At 37.4% G+C, this 23785-nt stretch overlaps 1 protein-coding gene across 2 annotated transcripts; it reads right to left on the bottom strand.

Moving 5' to 3' along the window:
- Window positions 1-12923: 12923 nt before the first annotated feature.
- LOC145775988 (TBC1 domain family member 22B-like) lies at window positions 12924-22656 on the bottom strand. Of its 2 annotated transcripts, none has more exons than XM_082587399.1 (12): window positions 22527-22656; window positions 20287-20458; window positions 19089-19467; window positions 18428-18559; window positions 17963-18033; window positions 17386-17511; window positions 16922-16987; window positions 15964-16078; window positions 15000-15188; window positions 14643-14739; window positions 14229-14355; window positions 12924-14053 (listed from the first exon to the last, which is right to left on the bottom strand). In XM_082587399.1, exons 1-12 carry the CDS (start codon window positions 22601-22603, stop codon window positions 13919-13921), a joined length of 1686 nt encoding a protein of 561 aa, XP_082443525.1. In that variant the 5' UTR covers window positions 22604-22656; the 3' UTR covers window positions 12924-13918. The 2 variants fall into 2 exon arrangements, with proteins under 2 accessions (XP_082443525.1, XP_082443526.1); XM_082587400.1 differs by lacking the exon at window positions 22527-22656 and adding an exon at window positions 22484-22495.
- Between the last annotated feature and the right edge of the window lie 1129 nt (window positions 22657-23785).

The following is a 23785-nucleotide window of genomic DNA, read 5'->3' as shown; positions in this document are numbered from 1 at the left end:
AAACCTAAGATAATAATGGTGACCCAGCTTTATTATTATTATTCCAACTTTAATGCAGACAAAACTTTGTCCATAGCTACCACACAAAACGACAAAAACAAGCAAACCAGACAGAATGACCAATATTAATGATCAAGGTAAAGAACCTGCTGATAATGTTTGAAGTACGTAGTCTGATCTGTAAAAACAGTCAGAATTCATCAAAAACATTATTATATCACATAGCAGGTACTATAGCCGGAAAATCGGAGATAATACAGTGTTGGATAAACAAAACCATGTTCTTTCTTAATAAGGCATCAAAAGTAAATACATTACAATCAATTTGATGCTCACGTGCACTCACACAACATGGCAGATAATGTAGCATTCTAAACGAGGATAGGTGTTTGGGTGCATTTTTTAGTTAAACAGCAATCACAAAGTATGCTATAGTAATTTCAATAAAACACACAACAATACTACCAAATTATTACACGCTCAAAAGTATGAAAATATCTTTCTAATGAAACAAAGAGTAGTTGTTTAACAAATACGATTTTCAGAGGTCCTTGAAAAAAATGGTTGCCAATACACACATAGACTACATAGCTACTTAGAATACAATTATCAGACAGGTAGGCTACTTTAAAAGTATAGCACTGTCCTAACCTATATATATATATGTTAAGATTCAGGCTAGGTAGCCTACCCATCAATATCCATAAAGAAAATAATAATCATGTTTTGTGGCTAGTAGGTTTTAAGCCACCCGGCACCAGCGATTTCAGTTTTTTCTTCCTTTTTCTTTTTTGTATGAGAAATATAAAAAAAACATTATGAGAGGCGTTGCTGGCCGCCTGGACGTACCTCTTGCATAATTTCGCATAGACTTAAGTATAGTGTGGTCAGACTATAGTGTGGTCAGTTTAAATGGTGCTTGCCTTGAAATCTATTCACAGTGGTGACAACTTTTATCAACTTTCACTTTGAAATTGTAATGAAACAACAAGTGAAGGATGAATTAAAAAAGTCGGACTGAAGGAGGAAGATGCAAGGGACAGGGTGAAATGGAGAAAAGGGATTAAAACAATTGCTGCGCGGAAACAATCGGCCACCCCCACTAGTGGGGAACAAACCGACGATGGATTATGATGATGATGATGAATGAATAGAAGAGTGGCATAAACTTATGAAAACAACAACGAGAGATTGCATTTCAAGGGTCGGCAACGTCAAGCAAGAGATGTAACATTTAAGAAAAAAAAAGAAAGAGAAAATGTGAAATTACAGGTGACTTAAAACCTACAAGCCAAAGTCTTAAAGCAGCCGGCGGCCATCGCAGCTATGGTCGCTAAGTAGTGCTTGAATGACCGCCTGTGCTACTTCCTCCGTCGGCCAAGTTTGGCCGCCGGTTTCTTCTAGTCAATTATTTAATTTTGCAATAGAATGATCGTGGATTAAATGTCAAAAATATGTAGTATCAAAGAGTGACGCAGAATTAGGTCAGCGCATCATAGTCACTACTGTTGTATTGAATATATCCAGTTGCGATCACCAGCGCTGTACGTCTTGTTTGCAATTCCCGGTGTTTATTTTAACGAAGTGTTAATCCGAAGTACTAATTTACATCGGCTGGCAATATTGTCGTTTTTATATCGATTCAATGTTGTCGGACATTGAATCGTTGTTAAAAAGGAGAACTAGGTTAGTTGACATCCGTGGGTAAAACACGTGTCTTCATAGTTGAGAACGCTGTGGGTTAGTGACTTCACACCCTCAATGGTGACATCATAACGGAATAAATGGTCAGGTTTTATGAAAGGCGGTATGCAGTTGAAACAATTTACTGAGCTGCAAGCAGTTAAAACAATTTGGGGTCGTTAGATGGTCCCGCAATACCGGATTACAATCCCGATAAAGCATTTAATGCATGGTACAACGATTCTATTGCAGGACGTCGCCCAGACTTCAACAACGCTAAGTGATCATTTTAACATTGTTGCAAGTTTAATGCTATTTCCTTGTGCTATCGTTATTGTATTTTGGTCTCCAAGCGCACAGATTTGGCCGCCAAGAAGGAGCTCTCGGTAGGCCACGATGGCTGCCGGAAAAAAACACGAGTTTTAAGGCCTGCAAGCCTTTATGGTTTTGTGCCTATTGCGATAACATACGGTACAGAGACAACACGAAGCAGCAAAGTGACACATAATCTTTAAGTTAGCTGCTCGCCTGCTTCCCCTATTTTTGGCTTGCTAATAAGTGTCTTTGCCAAGACACAGCTGCGTTCTCCAGAGCAGTATCAAATCGACATTCCTTCTAACGTCACACAGACGTTCTCACTGGTCACTCAGCCAACAATCCATCCATCCATTGCATAGTCAGGAACTGGAAGACATTTTCAGGGGTTTTCAGACTCTAATCTTTAATGTATCTGACCATTTATATGTAAAGGTGCATTTTAGGCTTACAAACCTATTTGTGGATCACTCAAATTAAGGCAGTGGAACCAACGATCCAAATTGGTACAGTCTGTTATTTGTGGAGAAGCTTTAAATTAAGCTACACAAGCTAAACTTGAAACTTGTGCTAATCATGGTCCAATACTTTATGGTAGTTGGTACCTACCTGCAAATTAACTGGAAGAAAAGATCCACCTTAGACAGGATTCAAGAAATCTCGTTTTTGGTTTGAAAATTGAATACAATTTTTTGCACAAGCCTTTCACTCACTGAGTAATGTCCTTGACTCAGGTGAAAATAAGCAAAAATTTCAAAAGGTTGCTGATGCTACTTTCTTCGTGTACAGTTTTACCGGTAAGTAATAGTTTCACAACTATTACTTCAGCTGCTTCTTGTTCTTGTTTGTTGTTTAGTAGTTCAGGCCCTTAGGGGAATCTTTAGGCTAAACGTGTTACACGTTGTTTTTTTGCATATTTTTGCAGTTGATCAACCCAACTTTGATTTTAGTGGGTGCCGCAACTTTTTGGGTCACGTGATCACCCCCAAATCGGGGATTTCCCCAGAAATCACGTTTCAGCTCTTTTTACGTCATTTTTGTGCAATTACATATTTGATTTTTGTATATTTTAACTTAAAAAGCATATACAAATAAGTGAGACAAAATAAACACAAAATAATTTGATTGATGACGTCATTGTGACGTCATCACATATATTTTTTTGCTTTTTTAACCTATTTTGGTCGTTTGCTGTTGGTTTTAGTTGGAATACCGGTTACTAAAACCATTTCACAATTCCTAAAAGTAGTTTCGTCATGATTACATCTTTTATGACGTCATCATTACATTATTAAAACTAGACAACTTCAAATTCAGGAACCAAAGGTAAGTTTATTCCGAAAAAAGCGATCAAATACTCTCATTATAAGTTTTGCAAATGCTTAAAATTTTACAATTGCAAGCAATAACAATAATTCCAGTACAGTATGACGCAATAACGACGTCATCAAGGGAATAACCAGAAGAGCAGCTCCCAGGGGTGAATTTCCCTTTTGGTCATGCCACTTTAAAATAATATGTAGGCCTAATTATGATCTACAAATCAAATTAATACACGACCCCAGATGATGCAATGTCAGAGTCTTAACACTGTTAATTCAACATGAAAAAACTAGCGGTTTTCGATGTTAAATTCCTACCATACGTAATTTGATGTTAAAAAAATTCGTGTACGACAAGTTTTTTCAAGTTACAAGATAGAGTTTAGAAAGTCAAAAGCATTTCTTGAATGATCAGTGTGGATTGGAGATGAAACGTCAATGTGGATTGAAGATGAAACATCAGAAAGGATTGGATATTTTGTGATCGAATTGCATGTTTCGTACTCGCATGAACAAAGACTTGTGCATTTTATGGATTTTTTCTTACAGGAACATCGAGAGCCACAAGTAGACTGACAAAACGGAACAAGCTGATTTGCATCATTATGTTTCCAACCCCAAGCTAAAGGAGAAGGTAGTTGCTGAACATTTACGAGGCTTGATTTCCGTATTTCAGCTTGATGTATCGCTCTGCGTGTATGTTGCATCAGAGCAGTTGACGTTGGTGGCAGCTTTTCAATAGTGCAACCATTGGTAAACATCATATAACGCCATTCGTCTACATCCGTGATAGTAGGACCATTGCCATAAAGAGCTATGACATACTTTTGTACGTCACTTATAGAACTAGGTGAGCTTGAGAAATTCAGAGAGTTAAATAAGCCACACATTACGGTAAGATTAAGCATCCAACAATCCCAAGCCTTTTTTTCCAAAGACGAAACAGTATCACAGATTGTGATAGCATAAAACAAAGGTAAAGAAGCGCAAATCATCGGAGATTGAGGTGAAGATGAAACAATATCATGGATTGGAATGAAGCGAGTTTTTTCTCCAACTCCAAATTCAACCCCTAGTTTACAGATTTCTAACTTGTCAAAACACGAAATTGCAATAATTACCACATCAGTATCTACTGTTTTGACTATGGCATCGGATTTTCCATGTTTCACATGGAGAAAAATACGGGTGTCTGCCTTTTCGTGATCACATGGGGAAACCTCAGACAGGTCCAATGTTTGATTGTTAAGAGCTGTATCTAACGATGTTACAACAATCGTAAACAAGTTTGGATCGACTGAAGTTATCACAGCTTGTTGAACCAGTTGATATAACGCAGTTTTGTTGCTGTCATTTCCCAAAAACTCAGACCAGTTGAGAGGAAGACGAGTATTACTTGTGACAGCCACGTAACATCCAGACCCTGTTTCTTGCAGAAGATAAGCCTCAAATAGCTACTGCCATCACAGAACATGCCAGAAATGTGATGTCAGCCGATTATGAAGTAGTGAAAGAATCTGCCTCGAAAACCGATCACTACGTCCTTGATGGAGGGTTCTTGTTGCATCGAGTGCCATGGAAACTGGGGACAGTTATAGGTCTATTGCACAGTCGTATGCAGATTTTACCATTCGTCATTATCGCTTAGCAACGGTGGTCTTTGATTGATATGGTGGTCCGTCTATCAAAGACAATACCCATCAAAGACGCGGCATGAACGTCCACCCGGTTGTTCACTTTACTGTAGACACCCAGTCCATTGGAAAGAAGGAGCAGTTTTTGCCTCGAGCTTCCAACAAGGAAGGATTAATTTCTGCTCAACTAAGGAATAGAAGCTGCAATGTGATGAACGCTCCAGGTGATGCAGATGTTAACATCGTCAAGACGGCAGATGGACAGCCCTCATCGACATAGTACGACTTTAATTGGTGAAGACACGGACCTTTTAATATTGATACTACGCTATGCTGACACTGACCCAGACATTAAAGACCTCTACTTCCGCTTCGAAAAGGCTTACGCAACCAAGATACACGACATCAACAAACTTAAAGCAATCATCGGACCAGACATAATTATGCTTGCAGCTCCTCTTCATTCACCGGTTGTGATTCAACGTCAAGGATATTTGGTATCGGGAAGAAGACGCTTTCAAGAAACTAGTGAAAAGTCAACCAATATAATCAAAGAATGTGCAAATTGCTTTATTCTCCCAAATCAGACAGACCACATCATTAAGGATCTTGGAAACAAAGCTATGACCGTTATGTTTGGCAACGATGGCAGTAGTAACCTAGAAACACAGCAATACAATACATTGGTCAAGAAAATTAAAACAGCAAAATCCTTTGTTCACCCTGAACGTTTGCCACCTACATCATCCTTTACCAAATTCCACTGCCTCAGAGTTTACTACCAGATTATGGTCAGGATGGATAGGCTACTGACGATGGTATGGATGCTCTAGACTGGGGATGAAAAGTAGACAATAATCAGATGGTTCCAATCATGACGGACATGAAAGCTGCCCCGGACAACCTACTGAAAATGATCACTGCATTTGCGAATCGTGTTCACCTCACTTTAGTTGCCGGAGATACCATACCATGCTGGATGTGGACCATGCCAAACTGGTTCATGTGTCCATACAGCAATCACATAATTACAGACGATGACATCGAGAGTGACAGCGATGAGCAATAGTAATACTTCATCCATTTGCTTTCTTTACGCTGATTATGTCAAGAGTTTACATGACCACATCGTATGAGCTCTTTATACCTGCTCTCAATTAACCCAAATATATATAGAAATTTACCGGGTTTATTAATAAACAATACATTGTTATTGTACATTTTTAATTGTTTTGGCAGCCATCTTGGATTGCAGTATTAAATTTATAGGCTATCAGATAATTTAACAATTCTGAGAATGGTCTCATTGACTTCACAAGGTATAAAAACCTAGATATAGACACCAAAACTACACGTTTTGGTCATATGATAACCTAGTTATGGTCAATTTACTGTTATTTTAATGGTTTGGCAGCCATCTTGGTTTGCCATATTGAATTTATAGGCTATCAGATAATTCAACAATTCTGAGAATAGTCTCATTGACTTCACAGGGTATAAAAACCTAGATATAGACACCAAAACTACATGTTTTGGTCATATGATGACCTAGCTATGGTCAATTTACTATGTTATTTTAATGGTTTAGCGGCCATCTTGGATTGCCATATTGAATTTATAGGCTATCAGATGAATTAACAATTCTGAGAATGGTTTCATTTCAAATTTTGAAAACTTGTAGCAGACGCTGCTAGTCAGCATGCGTGCTCAATGCTCATACAGCCGTCAGTGAGACGGCGACATTCCTGGGCATAATTGGCGAGGAATGACCGGGAAACGAAGTCGTCTTCACTACCGCCTTGTTTAATGTTTATCGACTGAACTTCACTAGGTAGCGCTTGATGACAAGTAGAATCCTTCACAGCTGCGTTGTTTATTGACTCAACCTTTAACTTTCGAAGAACAGAATCCAATAGCACCAAAATGAAAGCACCCGAACGACTAATAACTCCACCATCAAAACTTAGTTCAGCACCTACTGTCGTTCTACATTATTTAACTTAATTCTCAAAGAATAGAATTTGCCATTCGAGTGTGCACACTTTACTTCGGAATTTTAGAACTGCATTTGCGTTGGGAATCATGGTTTAAGTTTCTTAAAAAGAGCTCTGGTTTTGATTGGAAAGGCGCAGCCACAAGCATTGCAAGTTCTACACGCGACCATATAACGCAGCACAACGGTAGATCTGCGTGTCGATGAAGTACAGTAAGAATAGGCCTACGCAGTGACGTAGCCAAGGGGGGGGGGGGGTTTAGGGGTTACAACCCCCCCCTTTGGCACGCGTGTGACGTCACGATATTGAGAATGATGCTTTCAGTCGAAAAAAAAAATTGCCTAATTCTTTAAAAAACTGCATTAAAAGAGCGAGTTTTGTCAATACCAAAACATCTCAGCCAGTAATTAGCAAAAAAAAAAACATAGAGACTTAACTTTATTTCCGAAAAATGCCGAAGAAAATATGATCTTATCCTTTTGCTATGCCACCGGACAGCACCATTTTACAGGAATGTTCATACCCACATTTTTGTTGAAAATGCTCTCAGAATGCACCAAATTCAAAGTAATTTTTCAAAATTTTCTGGGGGAGGCCCCCACATCCCCCGCCACTGGGTCGTCAAAACCCCCCCTTTTTAAAATTCCTGGCTACGCTACTGGACCTACGGTTTAGGCTTAATACAAAATTGATTGCTAGATTAAATTTCGAGAGCAGCAGCTCGCGGTATTTGTTAAATGAAGAGAATATTCCAGAATCCGACTCGACGCCAGCGAAGCGAGTTACGTCAGAGAGAAAGCTCTCGAGCGCTACAAACTCATAGTAAAAATTGATGCATTTTTGCCCAAATGATTTATAACTGCATTGGTAGGACAGAGAAAAAAATCAAAAAAAAAATCATAAGATTAAGCCTACTAGTAGCCTACCCAGCAGGCTTTTGAATTCTACCCGTGAAGAAATGTAGCCGACATGCTAGTGAATAGGCCTAAGCTTATCATTAGTTTAGTTGTCTCTGTGTATTTACTTATTAGTTCTGTGCCAGTGTTGTCGATTAGAAGTTGTTTTGTAGTGTTGTTTTTTGAAAATCACACCTTTTCTATCACTTTTGGTGCAAATTCAAACCGGGCCTTATTCACAATACATGAATCTAATAAGGCCCGCTTGAGATTTTTTTTATTTTTTTATTATTTCACAACTCCTTTTACTTGAAACTTGTTTCACAAATATGTTGTTTAGATAGATCCAAAGTATCCGTATTCCAAGTTTCGTTCAAAACTATGCAGTAGGTACCGTATTTAAAAAATATTGAGGTTTGAAAATTAGCGGGCCTTATTGGCTGCACGCAGTGTTGGGCGCGATAACTCATTTTTCAGTTAAGCGATAACGATAATCGATAAACGAAAAATTCCTAAAGCGATAAACGATAAATCAAAAAAAAGTTAAGCGATAACGATAAACGATAAAATTATCGCCGATAATGTCCGATAACGATAATTTTTTTTTCTTGATTAGCGCTGCCCCATCCCATGCAGCACGAACTGTTTTCATCAACATGACGAAAAATCGAACATAATATACTGTAAAGGAACAAAACTTTCTGTAAGTTATGCATGAATAGAATCGCAACAGCAGCAGTGGGTATCGAATCTTCAACCTCTTGATTCAGAATCAAACCATTGAGATAACTGCCGTGCATATAATTATACCTTCAGATACCAGTGGCAGTTGGATGCTTTTATCAATTGAGTTACACTGCCGCTTACGTGCAGTAGGCAAAGTAATTAAATCAAATAAAAATACCATAAAAAATTCCAAACTTTGTATTTTGCTTTCTGCTTAAAAGGCTGTCTACAGCAAAGTCAGCAATAATCGTATTTTCAATGCCAAAAACTCTGATAAACTCCCTGAGCTTCCGATCCTCTGATAGTGGAGGTGCGTCTATTCTCCTCAACATTTACTTGATGTACCGTATCACGTTCCCTGTGGTGCAAATTTTTTTGTAGTTATTTATGTAGTTGCCTTTTCCTAATGTAATTTTACCTTCAAGAAATTGAAACTCATTGCATTTTTATAAATATTTTCAGGTTCCTCATGAGGGCTTAAGTTAAGCCGAAAACGTTGGACTGTTAAAACTATATTCGTAAATATGTAAAATATATTGTTATAATGCTCAGCCCTGTTGTATTGTTGAGTCTTATTCATATCTAACCTGTAAGCAAAAGTATAAATGGGGAACATACAAAAACTTCATTTTTGGTGGCGGGTTTGAGCCCCCTTGTCCCATGGTGGGTGCGCTACAGATTAGGTCAACATTTTGGTGCTCTCTCACTTTGGGCAAGTGCCCCCCCCCTACCTACTTTTTCGCTCTGGCGAGAGAACGGAACTATAGGCCTACTGTATTGTTCTTGCATCTTTTCTCGGTAAAATGCACGATGCAGCAATCAGAGTTCTCTTTCTGCTGCAATGCTTAGCCTACTTGAAAGCGGCCTCATATTGCGACACTTTCACAAACCACTTGCCAATTTCTTTCGCTTCTAAGAAGCTGTGCCCCGCCTGCGCGCTTACATTTTAATTGAAAATTCACTCGCGATTGCCGATTGCAGCAAAACAACAAGAGAATTGTTGCATGCATTTCATTGCAATTTGCAACTCTAAAAATTATTGTGCTGTCAGGGCCGTCGCTGCAGGGGGGCGTGCCCCCTCCCCTGACAACGACCTGTGCACACACACTTCAGGCACTGAAGAAGAACTGGTTTCAACTTTAGTTTCATTAGGCTAACTAGGTGGCTTGTAAAAATATTACTTTTCATGGTCTTTCCACTTGTGTGTTGATCCGAAATAAAATTTATCGGCGATAATCAAATATTGCCTTTGGCGATAACGATAACTGAAAAAATAATTGAGCGATAACGATAAGCAATAAAAATTTATCGCCGGTAAATTATCGCCGATAATGCCCATCACTGGCTGCAGGTACCTTAGCGGCGCTATACCGCTACCAAAAAATTAGCGGTACTACAAAAGTAACGCGCTACTGTCCACCTCTGCTCATAATATGCTTGATCTCACAGATTTTTGTGGACAAGACATTTCGTTTTGCTGTGAGATTCAAACAAAAAACAAATACCCCGCATGAAAAGTTGATACTCAATCTAATTAGACCAACTGCATGTAGCCTACCAGGCTTTTTGTAACATCCCTTCTGCCTTCCACGTGGTGAAAAGTGGTTTACCGAGAGGCAGCAAAGGTAAAAATTTGTCAAAAAATAATAGAATAATCTTTTTTCGTGTTGGTGCATAACCTGCCCGGTGTCGTGCTGGTGCTAGAACATGGGATAGTTTTTAACACATTTAGATTTTTTTTTCCGTCCAAAAGCATTCGTTTAATAATGGAAAACATATTTTGGCTGCGCCGCTGAAATGTGAGCTTCTTTCGTTTTTAGATGAAAGTTGAAACACTAAAGACTAACATTGCCGATTAGGCTACCGGCAAAGTAACTAGGTACTTTTGAAATAATACCGAACTTCTAACGTACGGTACCGATGCCCACATCTGTAGGCTAAATAGGCCTGGCCTAATTTATTCCATGTGTGTCTACCACCCATTACTTCGATGTTGTCAGACATTAAAGCAATGATTAAATAAACTGTCAACTTTGGTTTTACAAGTGCACTTGAAGCCTATAAAGAACTGAAGTGGCTAAAAGTCTCAATATGAAAATTTGTATTATGGACCATTAATAAACCGTCAAAATTGAAAAGCTACAAAATGTATTGTTCTACCTTCACGTAATAGTTCCACGGTGCCGAGGTTCCAAACAATCACCCTCAACCCCAAAAGCGCAAATGCAACAAGAGAAGCCTTCGAATAGAAAAAATACAGAATTTTTGACAGAAAAACACGAACCAAATTGTAGCCAAACGTACAATTAAGCTATATTGCACATTTTACAATAAAGCACAAATTACAAATGGACAATTAAACGACAATAAATCTATTAGGTGCTTGTTAGAAAATACGAGATGAAACATAGGTGAAAGTACCACAGAGACAAAACACCATTCTTTATAGCTCCCGGTAACCTTGACCGTCTCAACACAATTTTGTACAGATGGTAAGCAACCCAGACAGCAAATCAGTCATTTTTTACCTTGATCTGCAGACGTTGAATCAAGGTAAAAAACGACTGATTTGCAGTCTGGAAAAAGCCTGTGATGGAACATTTGTGTCAACACTCGAACCATGTGCGTCTGTGCAACGGATACAAGCAAATCAGATTCATCATACTTCCAAATGAAGAGGCGATCATCGCAGAGTCGTTGAACTAAGTGCTAGGGTGTTTCAAAATTTCACCACTTTTAAATTTTAAAACGAGTACCTTTTTTTCTGATGGAGTTTTGGCCGCTGATTACGAATCTGGCATTATTTTTTCATTATGACGTCATCTTGAGGGTGCCCCACGCGATTTTTCGCGTTTTTTCAATATCACGAAAACTACTTGGGCTAGACGTATGGAATTTGTATCAAATGATGCAGAATATACAATTTCCTATCTCTACTTAAGAGTGTTTAAAGTCGTATCTGCTTCAGATTAAAAGTAATTTGAGAAAAACACTTTTTTATTGTTTTTACATCCATTCCATATCTATAATCTTCGAGCTATATGACAATACATTGTGACGTCAATTCGGTAATTGGTAATAACAATGGTAATTGTTTGTAAATGAACGATGATAATTGTTTGTTGACAATACGGGTCTTAAGGGATAAAAACAATTTCCAATTTGAATTTAGTTGGTCAGTTTTAAATGCAGTATAAGCAGGGATATGGCATGGTTGAGATCTGTTGAGGTTAAGTCTCTGATAGTCTCGAAAAAGTTACTTGGAAATACATTACCAATGTGTAGAGAAGTTATAGAGCACTATCATTATATTCAGCAGCTTTTAATGGATACAGACACTAAATTTTTGAAGAAAACTTCAGGATTCTATGATATCAAAGATGTAGTTATGAATGACACAGTTCAACTGTGGAGAAGAGCCAGCTTGCCTGCTATCGAGTTGAGAAGTATCCATACAAAACTGAAGCAACTTATTCACAAGTTTGCTGTGGCAAGAAAACGTGCCAAGAAATTGAAACTTATTTCAATCAGCGATGGCTGGCTCGACCAGCTCTTTGATATAACCAAGTGCCGGTGTGAAATACCAGATATATTTCAAACGTATAAAGGTAAGCTGATTTGTAGTTGCAGTTTTGACCACAGAGTTCCAGAAAAAGAAAGTATGTTTCTGAAAGATCAAAGATCCGTTAGAAGAATGATTTTATCTTCATCCAAAGATGCACTGTTTAATACACACAAGCTGCAGAGTGTAATCAAGCTCAAGCGACTCACCACGGCGGAAGATGATATTGAGAACCCCACATCCAGTAAATTAAGAGCTACAATAAACGGAGGCCTATCCAATTCTAAAGTTTTGTTCAATTCGTTGAGACCGCGCCAGTTCGATTTAAATATAAATTCTAATGAGAGCAATGATGATCTTTTGGAAGCAGAGACGAGTGATAATGTTAGGGACACGTCAACCTATTTCGACCTGGATTACCAACCTGCTCCCAAGCATCTTGCAGGAGGAAAAGCTTACCTTAAAAAACGTTCATTTTCGATCAGTACCAGTGACCGTGTTAAAGCAGACCGGCTTAGTGTCGATTCGCCAACAATCCGATCTGCAGCGATCAACTATTGGAGAAAAAAATATTTCTGCTTCGCCAACAACTGTACTTCGAAAGCGCGAGCAGTGTCGACTTGAAGCTTTAAATCAATGTGAGTAAGAGCTGAAACATGCTAAAGCAATTCAATTATTCTATGATGGAATAATCATAAACAAAATGGACAGGTACATCTTTTTGGGACAATTTGTGGATACAGGAGTCAAGTGTGAAAAAGTTATAGCTGTGAAAACTTTTTTGGAAGGAATTTCGGTAATTTCTCAGACCGTTTTTAACTGTGTTACCGAGAAAATTTGTGAGGATACTTTAAGTAAAATATATTCAGTTATGTCAGATACTACTGCATTAAACACAAGGAAAAAATCTGGTATAAATAAGCGCCTGGCCGATTTCTTCATGGAACGGCATGGTCGAGGCATCCACACATTGGAATGCTTATTTCATGTTAATGAAATATATTTCACTCATGTCATCTAAAAAATCGAAAATCACAATTGTAATTGTCATATAGCTCGAAGATTATCGATATGGATATCAAAACAATAAAAAAGTGTTTTTCTCAAATTACTTTTTTTCTGAAGCAGATACGACTTTAAACTCTCGTAAGTATAGATAGGAAATCGTATATTCTGCATCATTTGATACAAATTCCATACGTCTAGCCCAAGTAGTTTTCGAGATATTGAAAAAACGCGAAAAATCGCGTGGGGCACCCTCAAGATGACGTCATAATGAAAAAATAATGCCAGATTCGCAATCAGCGGCCAAAACTCCATCAGAAAAAAAGGTACTCGTTTTAAAATTTAAAAGTGGTGAAATTTTGAAACACCCTAGGAAAGCCTGTTAAATGACTTGTAGACGCACTTCAATAAGAGTACATTCATGATTTACTAAGCTCATGCTTTTAATAGAACTAAGCTACAGGTTTAATACAGAACATGGCTATTTGGCTTGGAAGTATATTTGGGCTTGCATCTCCACGATATCGAGTCTAAACCTTGATTAGATGACACTATAAGGGATGTTTCGGTACATAGAAGTTTATGAATAAACTTAGGAATTTTCTAAAACAAACGGCGAGTGAATGTGCGTTGAAATGAGAGTAAAAACTGATCAAAATATGAAAAAAACATTTGAAGGGCATGAGACATGACCTTACCACTTAATAAGCACGACATATATTTGGCATAGGACACGTGTCTATCTTTTACTCATTGCATGGCACCCATGCATTCTTGTGTATCATCTTTTGTTGGGCAAGTGACTTGGAGCACCGGCAAATGTGTATTTGAGACGAAACGCTTCGGCCAGTAACAATTTAATTTCTTCTTCTGCCCAGTCATTAGTGGGAACGTTTTGAATAGTAAGCATAATGTCCTGGAAATGCAAGTAATAAATATTTAAGAAACGCAAAGGCAAAAATGTTGAAAGAAAATTTGAACCGCTGGTAGTGAGGAAAAATCAAACTACTTTATGCAAAACTACGACTGCATTTGTTTTGCGAAAGATAGTGTGCCTATCTTGGCCTTGTGAATAATACAACAGGTGATACCTGAAAATCTTTTTTTGAAAGCAGTTGTTTTCGCCAGTGCTTTAAGAAGGCTGCACAAACGTAAAGATGGAACTCGGAAAAACCGTCGGTTTCTGCTAAGTAGGTATCCCACAATCGAATGGTGCACCTGGGAGAATATGAAATTATCAAGAAATGGTAGGCTGCTCTGGTGCAAATGCCATTATTTGCCAGCAGTAGTGCAAGATACAAATATTCATCAGCATTGGCAGGAATGACAACTGCGAATAACCATTAAACGTCTTTGAGTTGGGAAAAATATCGGGCAAAAATGTGTCACATGCGTTTTAAACCAGCACTAAAAAATGAACTTTTGCATCTAAATTCCAATAATACATCGCAGACAACTTTGCACTCATAGATACAAATTAAGTCACTGGCTTGAGTGAGTCCTACCTCAAAGGAATTTCTCTCATTAGAAGGTTGTTCATCCAACGGAAAGAAAACTGTAAATATTCAATTTGACCAACTTCAAGGTGAGAATGGAGTTCGGCTGCAACCAAAACGCAAATACTTTGATCAATCTGATGCTTCAGGAAAACGTTTAACTTGATTCACGTTAGTTTGTACCTACGTTGAAGTTGCATCAAAATGACGCAACTATTCCCAGTCAGCAGATCAGCTCTTTTTGGGTTAATGCAACGTCTGAGGACGTCGAGTCAATGTAAAAAAGGATTGACCTCTGGCTGGTTCAAATTGCAGGTGACAAGAACGAAACATTTTGCCAGTGAAGCTACATGCGATTGCCTTTACCGTCAACTCTCTTGGTTAATTCTTTCAACTTGTTGACTTTGGTTTGAACCCCAGGTTGTGCAAAGGTGTAGTTGTCTTGTATCCCGTCCAGCAGGTTGCTCAGGCACCAGAAAGTATCGGCTTCCATGTCTTTTAAAGTCGATTCCGATAAAGCCGACACTTCATACGTCTCCACATCGCATTCTTCGCCTATGTGCGAAAAACTTTTACTTCTTTTTATAATAAACAAGGTCAAAATAACAGAATAATTAAACAAACAGCTTGTTTCAACACGCTGCACTTGATGTTTTGATTTTTATCTGCTGGTGATGTAAGTCTTCAGACTTCGACTATTCTTTTTATTATAATAATTGTTAGCATTATTGTAACAAAACGCACAACACGATCGTAGGCTACTGTTTGTTGTGACAACAGACAGAAATTGTATGCTCGGAATATTGTTAACACCACTGGCACTGACTTTGTACATGAGAGTGCTAAAGAATATTATACATTTTCGTTTATTGATATCTTAATAAAACCAGAAAACCAGTCCTTTATTACATTGATTTACCGTCTTTCGAAGAACTGACTCACAAATTAGACACACATGGTCTCTTAGTTCAACTCAACATGAGCCGTTGAAAAGGAGTGATCTTCCTGGCGTCAGCACCACCTGACTACTCACTATAGAACAGCGAGCATTGTGTTTCGCTAACCATACCGGTATAGCCTCCACACTAGCCATGAAGACTTTTCCCAAAAACATGTGTTTTTCGAATCCTCGGCAGTCGAGTGTAGCAAGAATTAACAGCGAGACACGTGTTTCGCAGATGAGGCTAGGCTCATCAGTATCGCACCACTAATTCATGCCACATAGTTCCCAACCGTTGCTTTTGTCAATTGAATCCTTACCTTTATGGAAAGAAGACAACTAAACTAACTGTCGCCAAGAGCATGCAGCCACATCTGTTGAAGAGCTTACCTATCTGTGCAGTGAGAAAGACAACGAAGAAGGGCGTCACTAGGTCATTGATTCCCTGCACGTAGCCACTGGCAGGATGGCGAACTGCCCAGACGAACAACAACCGTTCGAATATCTATGCACAACAATAATTAGTACAGAAACAACTTGATAGCTTTTAGACCATCGTTGCATTGAGAGTTCAGACGGTCAAAAGATGTCTCTAAATTTTTTTCACATGATGAATCCAATAATAAATGCAGCTAAAAGTCGACGATCAATGTTTCATTATTAAGTCAGCTTGTATGTAAATTGTACACTTTACAGGGCTTCTTTCAAATCAACGGCAAGAGCACGCTTTATTGAAAATCAATATCACTTTGTTCATACTTGTCTCGCAGCTGTCAAGGTTTTATTGGAAGTCCAATGAACCATAACTTACATACACTTCTATAAAGAATGATTTTCTAAGTACACATTACACACGGACGTGTTAATGTTTAGTCGTAATCGCACTTCCCTTCAGAAATTGTGTAAAAAAAATACGAAAAGAAGTTATACGCACAAATAACTACAACATGCCCATTATAACCTGTCGGCTGCTGATTGGAAAAGAATGAAATTCTGCATTGATTGATAGTGAGGTCTGCGGTGTGAAAATAAGCTTTGTTGTCCTATTACCAGCTAAAGTACTAAACCTTTAAGTTTATGGATCTCAACCGAAATGGAAACAAAACAAAGGTTGAAAAGCGAACTTCATTGGCTAAACCAACATGTCACACAATGCGAACAAAATTCTTTGCCAACAACCTTGTGGGGAAACCATTGGCACCAAACCAAGATGAATCCCAGAGAGCAAGACCGTCATTTTTCTGTCTGGGTATAAACGAAATTTCGTTTATAGCTATATTTGTTTTGAAAATAGGTGGCAAAACACAATAAAGACAACTATTCTACCAACGCAAAACAGGCCACTTACATTTTGAACAATAGGCTGTTGAAACAATGGAACTAGAGGGTTGGTCCTCGGAATGTCAATGTGAATCTAACATGAAAATTAAGAGAAACGATATTCACTGAAGCACATTGAAGATTAATTGATCAATGCAGCTGCACAGAACGTTTGTTGTATCACAAACGATAAATGTGGACAAACTATTAAGATTTTGATGCTAAAACGGATTTAACTTAGCAAAGAATTTAACACAACGGTTTTTATAACAGGGAATAAATGGTGAAAGTTGTGTGGAAAAAGATTTACACAATTCGTTCCGTTAGCAGTAATTAGAGCACAAAGAGATCCCGAAATGACCTCTAGTACTACGGTATCCTCTTAGTATTATATACATTTCAGACTTCTAATTTAAACAGCTGCATGTTTTTACTGTCGTATTTTTATGAGCCTGTTGATTTATTTTAGCAAGAAAACCTACAAATACCTACTTGATGAAAGGTGGATTGAAATTGTTGGTCGCGCTCTTCGTAAAATTGTTCTACAAACTTAAAATAATCCTTTCTTTTCCTCGTTAAGGTACTTTCCCTCCGCTCCTTGCTTGCTGGTAGATAACCCTAAAGAACGCGTTGTAAGCATTACAAAAGACAGAAAATAACACTTATATATAATACAATTCAACTGACAATAAAATCTATTTAAAGCCAAGTGCAAGTTACAATTGCCTCTGCTTTCCGCATATGACTTCTGTTCTATTTGTATGATATTGTTAGTAGTATCATATACGTAGAATATTAAGATTTTTTAGTTGGTGAGAGTAGAACTATGGTTTACATTTCGACAGCAGTGAGGGATTTGCACTGGTGTACGTAGCAAAGTTAAATATATCAGTAGTTCAAATGACATCGATAACAACACAGCAAAGTAATAACAACATTAATAATAGTAAAGAGTGTTAAATTAATTATAAACTTTCCTCCACATGAGTCCAAGGGACAATGGCGACAAGGCATTACGAAATGAAAAATTAAACTAATCATGCAACAAATAGATGTTGAAACAACTCACTGATAGCAACTGCCAGGTAACTGCCCGTACAGGGGACGGTATCCCAGGCCAACTTAGCTCACGAAGAGCTCCTGCAAGTAATCAATGAGAAATAAAACAAAACGTGAGAAGTATCATTAATAATTTTAATATTGCAGAGTAGCAAGCAAGAATGAGCCAATTAAAAAAAGTGATTTGTTTACGCATTCAAAAATGGACTCAAAAGTATCTAACTACTCGTAGCGTATCACTAACAACTCGTACGGTTTTATACGCTTTTTCAAAAGTTATTTTTCCTTACAATTAAGAAACGTTCAACTTTCTTACATTAAAAAAAAAAAACACTCATCAAGTACAGTATTCGCTCTATCATTTTCTAACCAAAAAATTACTTTTATTGTTTTGATTCAAAGTCTGCAGATGTGGAATCGACGTAAAAAACCAACGGATTGGATAAATGTGCAGGCCGTGTTGCTATTTGCGTACCCAAATCTGTTGATTCAGAGTCGATTAATTGCTTGAACTTTTCGATTCGCGACTTCTCTTTGTGACGGTCAGTAGATTGCGTAGGCATCCTTATGGTTTGAGCTCTTGGAGCGGATCCGGCTCTATCTGGATCTGAAAGCATCATTCCAGTCAGCAAATCATTCATTTTTACATCGATTCCACGTCTGCAGACGTAGAATCCATGTTAACAATGACTGATTTACTAATTGGGATGAAGTCTGTGAAGATGCAAAGGCAGAGAGAGGTGAGCAAGGAGACTTTCTAGAACTGCATTTACGGTAGAAAAACACTTGCTCAAATGACTTTTGTTGGTTTTGCTGGTTACATGCATGTCCATTGCAGATAAATCTAATTCTGGTGAATTGACGCAAGTCATTACTTGACGACATGCTTACAAAGAGCGGAAAAGTGAATAAGGTCTCAATTCAGACCTTAAAATTTGTTTCTATGTATCATCATATACAAATGCGAATTAAATACTTGAACAATACCACAGAAATACGTTGTTCTTGGCGCTTTAAAAGCCGGACAGAAAATAACAAACATCAATGCCCAAAAAATTTCTTGAAGAAAAATATTATTATGTTTATGCAAGTGATACTTCAAACTTAACTTTATGTACTAATCCAATCTGCATTACCTGTTGGTAGAAGAGTTATTTTAGTTTTAGCCGGTTTAAGCTCGTTGTCAGCATGTGCTTCTTCTTGTGTTAAACTGGTTACAACTTCATGAGGTTTGTTAGTCATTGCTGAATGTGTTGTTTCTTTAGTTGGATTGTTCTGAAGCAATTCATTCTGATCTTGAGTAGAGAATTTGTCTACAGTTCGTGCCGCACCACCTGGGAATTTCTTTGCAGAAGATGTCGAACCGGGTGATATGGCAGGAGGTGCTCTTACGGCAGTCGCGGCAGAAGTGGATGAGTTGTGCGCAGTGGTCGTAATTGACTCGGCATGATAGTTTTGTGATGTTGAACTTGTTTGTGAATGGTGATTGATCACGGTCTGAGCGGCGGCATGAGCCTACAATGTGAATAAAACATTTCAAAATAAAAAATCCTCCAGGTACAGCAAAACAACTGTTTCTTACATTGATTTAACGTCTGCATATCTCTGGGATGCAATCACACAGTGAATCAAGCAAAGATACATCTTTCTATATACCTTCTTCTGACAATCCCAAATATACAGAATCATAAGCGTAGAGTATTAGAAATTACCGGGGGTGCAGTTATATCAGAATATTACGACACACGATACATCAAATGACAACCAATGAAACAACTGAAACCAGCGAAACAAACTAACACACAAGATACAACAATTCAACCACAAAACGTATTTTTTTCGAACTGATGTTTTCGCAATAAATTCTGCGATCAGCTTTTCTCTGTCGAGGCGATCGACTTTTTCTTTGTGTACGTTGAGCACACACACGTGGTTTAGTCTGGTTTGGGTTATTGTTGACCTCAAATACGTCTTGATCCGTCTAAGTATGCTGAATGAACGTTCGGCCTGGCAAGACGTGCATGGTAATGTCTCAGCGGTCATGGCCGTGATGGGCGCCGGGAGCTAAGCGGCCTAAAGTAGTAGTTAGTATCTCTAGATACTTTAGTATAGATAGTAGATTTCATTAATAGTATCTCTAGATACTCATACTCAGTTTCTTAAAACGAAATTCAATAACATTGAAGATGAAAACAGTCAAGTTTTCAAAAGGTGAATTTTCTCTTCTTTTCCTTGTTGCATTTGTATCATATGTTTACTAGAAACAGTATTATATCGGTAGAGAAAATTCACCATTTTTTAAAAACAACAGTTTTTATAACAAAACATCATTACCTGGTCAGAACTAACGCCAAAGTCGACCTTGGCAAGTGCAGTTCTCAGAAGATCATCATCTCCTGCATCCCATGCATCTTCCGTGCGATCTTCAAATTCTTTGAATGTCAATTTTTGACGAGAAGTATTCTGAGACAGTTCAATATTCATACCTTTTGGTGATGATATGGAGCTGAAATAAAAAAACAAAGATTCTCATGATTTGATTCTAACAACAAGCAAATACTGTATATATATGTGAAAATTTCGTTTTAATATCTCTTCATTTTAATATTAGGTTTTAAATCTGTTTTGAAAAAATTAAAAAATTCATAAATGCCTAGTTTTTAAATGCAAAAAGACAAGTTTTAGGACTGTTTTGATAATGTGACTAAATCAAGATCCTGATCGTCTATTATAACTGTAGAATGATCCAAGAGATGTGAAGTGGTTACTGGAGCACTGAAAGAAATGCTCCTAGCTTTGCAAAAATGTGGTTGGTTTGAAGCAATCAATATACACAGGCCTTGACAGCGTGCAAACTGGAGACCTGACTGAAGGCCGATGTAATTTTGATTTTGAAATCTAAGCTTAATTTACTTTATATATTTTTTTAAAATGATAGTTTTGAGAATTCAAAGTGCTAAAGTGTAACCACTGAATCTCAAAACACTGCAAAACTCTTATTACATTAAAAAATGACAAATTTTTCTCAATTATGTAGCAGTGTCACTCAGACGTTTTTTGAATTTCCAGCAAAAGTGCCAAAATCTACTCCATTATTTGAATGGTAACAATAGCACAGTTAAGTAAGTCTCAATCAGACAAAAAAATACACAAAGACTATATTTATTAATTAATACTTAAACTATCAACTAGCGATTTTGGCTACCAACAGCATGGCCTTCAGTCAAATTTTAAGCCGCATGTTGTCATGGCCTGTGTATAAAGATCGTTACGGTTTGAATCTGTCTTAAAGTCAAAGAATGGGTGGTATTTGTGGTACTAAAAAAGCTCCATTGATGTTACATGCCCTAGATCAGGGCTTTTCAACCAGGGTTTGCAACCTTCACAGGGGTCGCGGTCTCACGAAACACCTGAAAATCCAGTGTATCGTTTTCAATTCTTTTTTTGCCAGGAAAATTAAAAACTGTGTTTTTTGCACTTGACCATGCTTTGACTTGAGATTATTCTATTGTTTAAGCTTTCATATGTTGCAAAGGCTTTAACAATAGAAAAGCATTTGATATTTTTAGGGACAATCCCTAGTTATTTTTCACCTAGTTCCTGTACGTTGGTTTGTGTCAAAAAAACTTAACCAGTAACCACGCTATGGCAAAAAATAAGGTTATTGGTCGCATTTGCGACCATCAACATAATTGTGTTCACTTCACAAATTTGTATATATTTTGAGAAAAACATTTAACAGTTTATTTATCAATAATGTTATCATAACTTGGGTAAGTTGAAATCTTTTTACGCTAACATTGTGACTTGTTTTTTGGTTTTAAATTATGATTTTAGAAAGATGCTATTTTTTATAATAAAAAAAAATCGAAAGTGGTGTCCTGACTTTCAAGCGGCATAAAAATAAACATGTCAACTAGAAGTGCTTTCATCAGGGTCTGCATGTTGTTGCTGTCATTGTATTATTTACTATGCGTTTTTTTACATATTGTTCCATCAGACAAATTGTGCAGAAACATTCCGCCAGAAAAATAGTGGTGTTTGGATGCATTTTTGAATTAAAACAGCAATCACAAAATGCGCACTTGTAATTTTAGTGCACACAACACAACAGTGCTGCCAAATTATTGCATGCTTAAGAGTACTTATGAAAATATATTTCTAATAAAAAGAATAACTGTTTAAGGTAACAAATACAATATTCAGAGGTCCTTGAAAAAGTGGTCACAAATATGCATATTTGTGACCGTTTCTACGTTCGACCTTCCGGTCTCGTCAGTGCAGTGTTTACACTGAAATGGCCATGAAGGATATACCTCCATGTGACATTTTCCTATTTGTGGTACGTAAGCACCAAAAATAGTACTACTGTACTGCCAACCTTGCCAAGGTGCTCAAACTGCAAGTAGTGAGCTTTGCGCAATGCATAGCAAGGTGCCCCCAGTAAAGTGCTCAATCGGCGTAAGCCAAGAGCATCATATATAAATCAAATATAGTTATTACTATCTAAATCTTTAACAGCCTGTTTCACCTTTAACGGATCATCAGAAGGGTCATATAAAATGGCATCATACCTTCCAGGACTTTTAGACGAGTTGCGTTTCCAAAATCGCTTTTTTGCAGTACCATCATTTTTACTATAATTACTCATAACTAGCAAAATAATTTATTCAATTTTATGTCAAACTTAAAAATCAATTCTTGAAAAATGAGAATTATTTTGTTTTTGGCTGAGGCTATATTTACTGTCACATTGTGAATATAGCCTCTGAGGCTATATTGCCTTGTTTACTAAAGCAAGACAATGACCTCAATAATGTACTCAGGTTCCGTATCTTTTTGCGCAACCATAGCGCCAAGTGTGAAACGTAAAGTCGCGCATGCTTTAATATACCAACATGTAGATGACGTATGAAGGTGGTAGCATTAAGAAAATGGTACAACTAAAACCGAATACTGGAAAGCTTGGGTGTTCAACTGTTCATCAGGACTTCTAGCACTAGTTGCATTGTTCATCTGATGAAAGTGAATGTAAAAGCAACAATAAACAGGTTGATTTACTGTTTTACTGACGTTTCGCGCACCAAAACAATGCACATCCTCAGAGCGATGAATAACATACAAAATAAAATTTACAAAGTTATAATATATACTGCAGTGCGGTTGAAGGTAAGAAAAAATAAAACACACATTATTTTAAAGATAGGTCAAAGATGTGTGAGCGGTTACTTTCCACGTTAAATTATATAAAAACTTCCAACATTAAACATAAATTCGACATAGTAGGCCTACAACGTATCTTGTCATTAAACTTTTCACAGTACCGGTATATAGAAGTAATTTTATGATACGGTACAATGTACAATATATAACATGATTAAAGGGCTGTAGCTTTAAAATAAAATCCACATAACTGTTTTCATGGAAAATACAACGTTGTTGTACGGATTATTTAGGGCCCAAAAGAAGGCTTTTTATTAATCATAATTAAGGCTTTTTGTTTTTAATTTGTGGGACCGCTCTCAGGGTGTATGCTTGAGCAACACTTTCGAAAGACTGCTCTTCATTTAGCGACACTTAATGCTATCAATCATGGATGGAATAATTCCCTGGCAAGAACACTTCAACAATTGGAAAACTTCATTTTGTCAATCTCTATAGGCCCCTGTGATAAAAACTTCTACAAGTACCGTATGCGATTTTTTTATGGTGACAGGAAAACCTCGACGACCTACATGTACAGCAAATTTCAGGTATTGAAAGTGAGTGGGTGCAACCTAGTTCATACCCTGAACAGTTCGTACCCTGAAAAGATCGAGAGAAAAAATTCAAA

The sequence above is a fragment of the Aplidium turbinatum genome, chromosome 8 (genome assembly GCF_918807975.1).
Source record: "Aplidium turbinatum chromosome 8, kaAplTurb1.1, whole genome shotgun sequence".
In the NCBI taxonomy this organism is placed as follows: Eukaryota; Metazoa; Chordata; class Ascidiacea; order Aplousobranchia; family Polyclinidae; genus Aplidium; species Aplidium turbinatum.
This window is presented reverse-complemented; position numbering and strand designations above follow the sequence as displayed.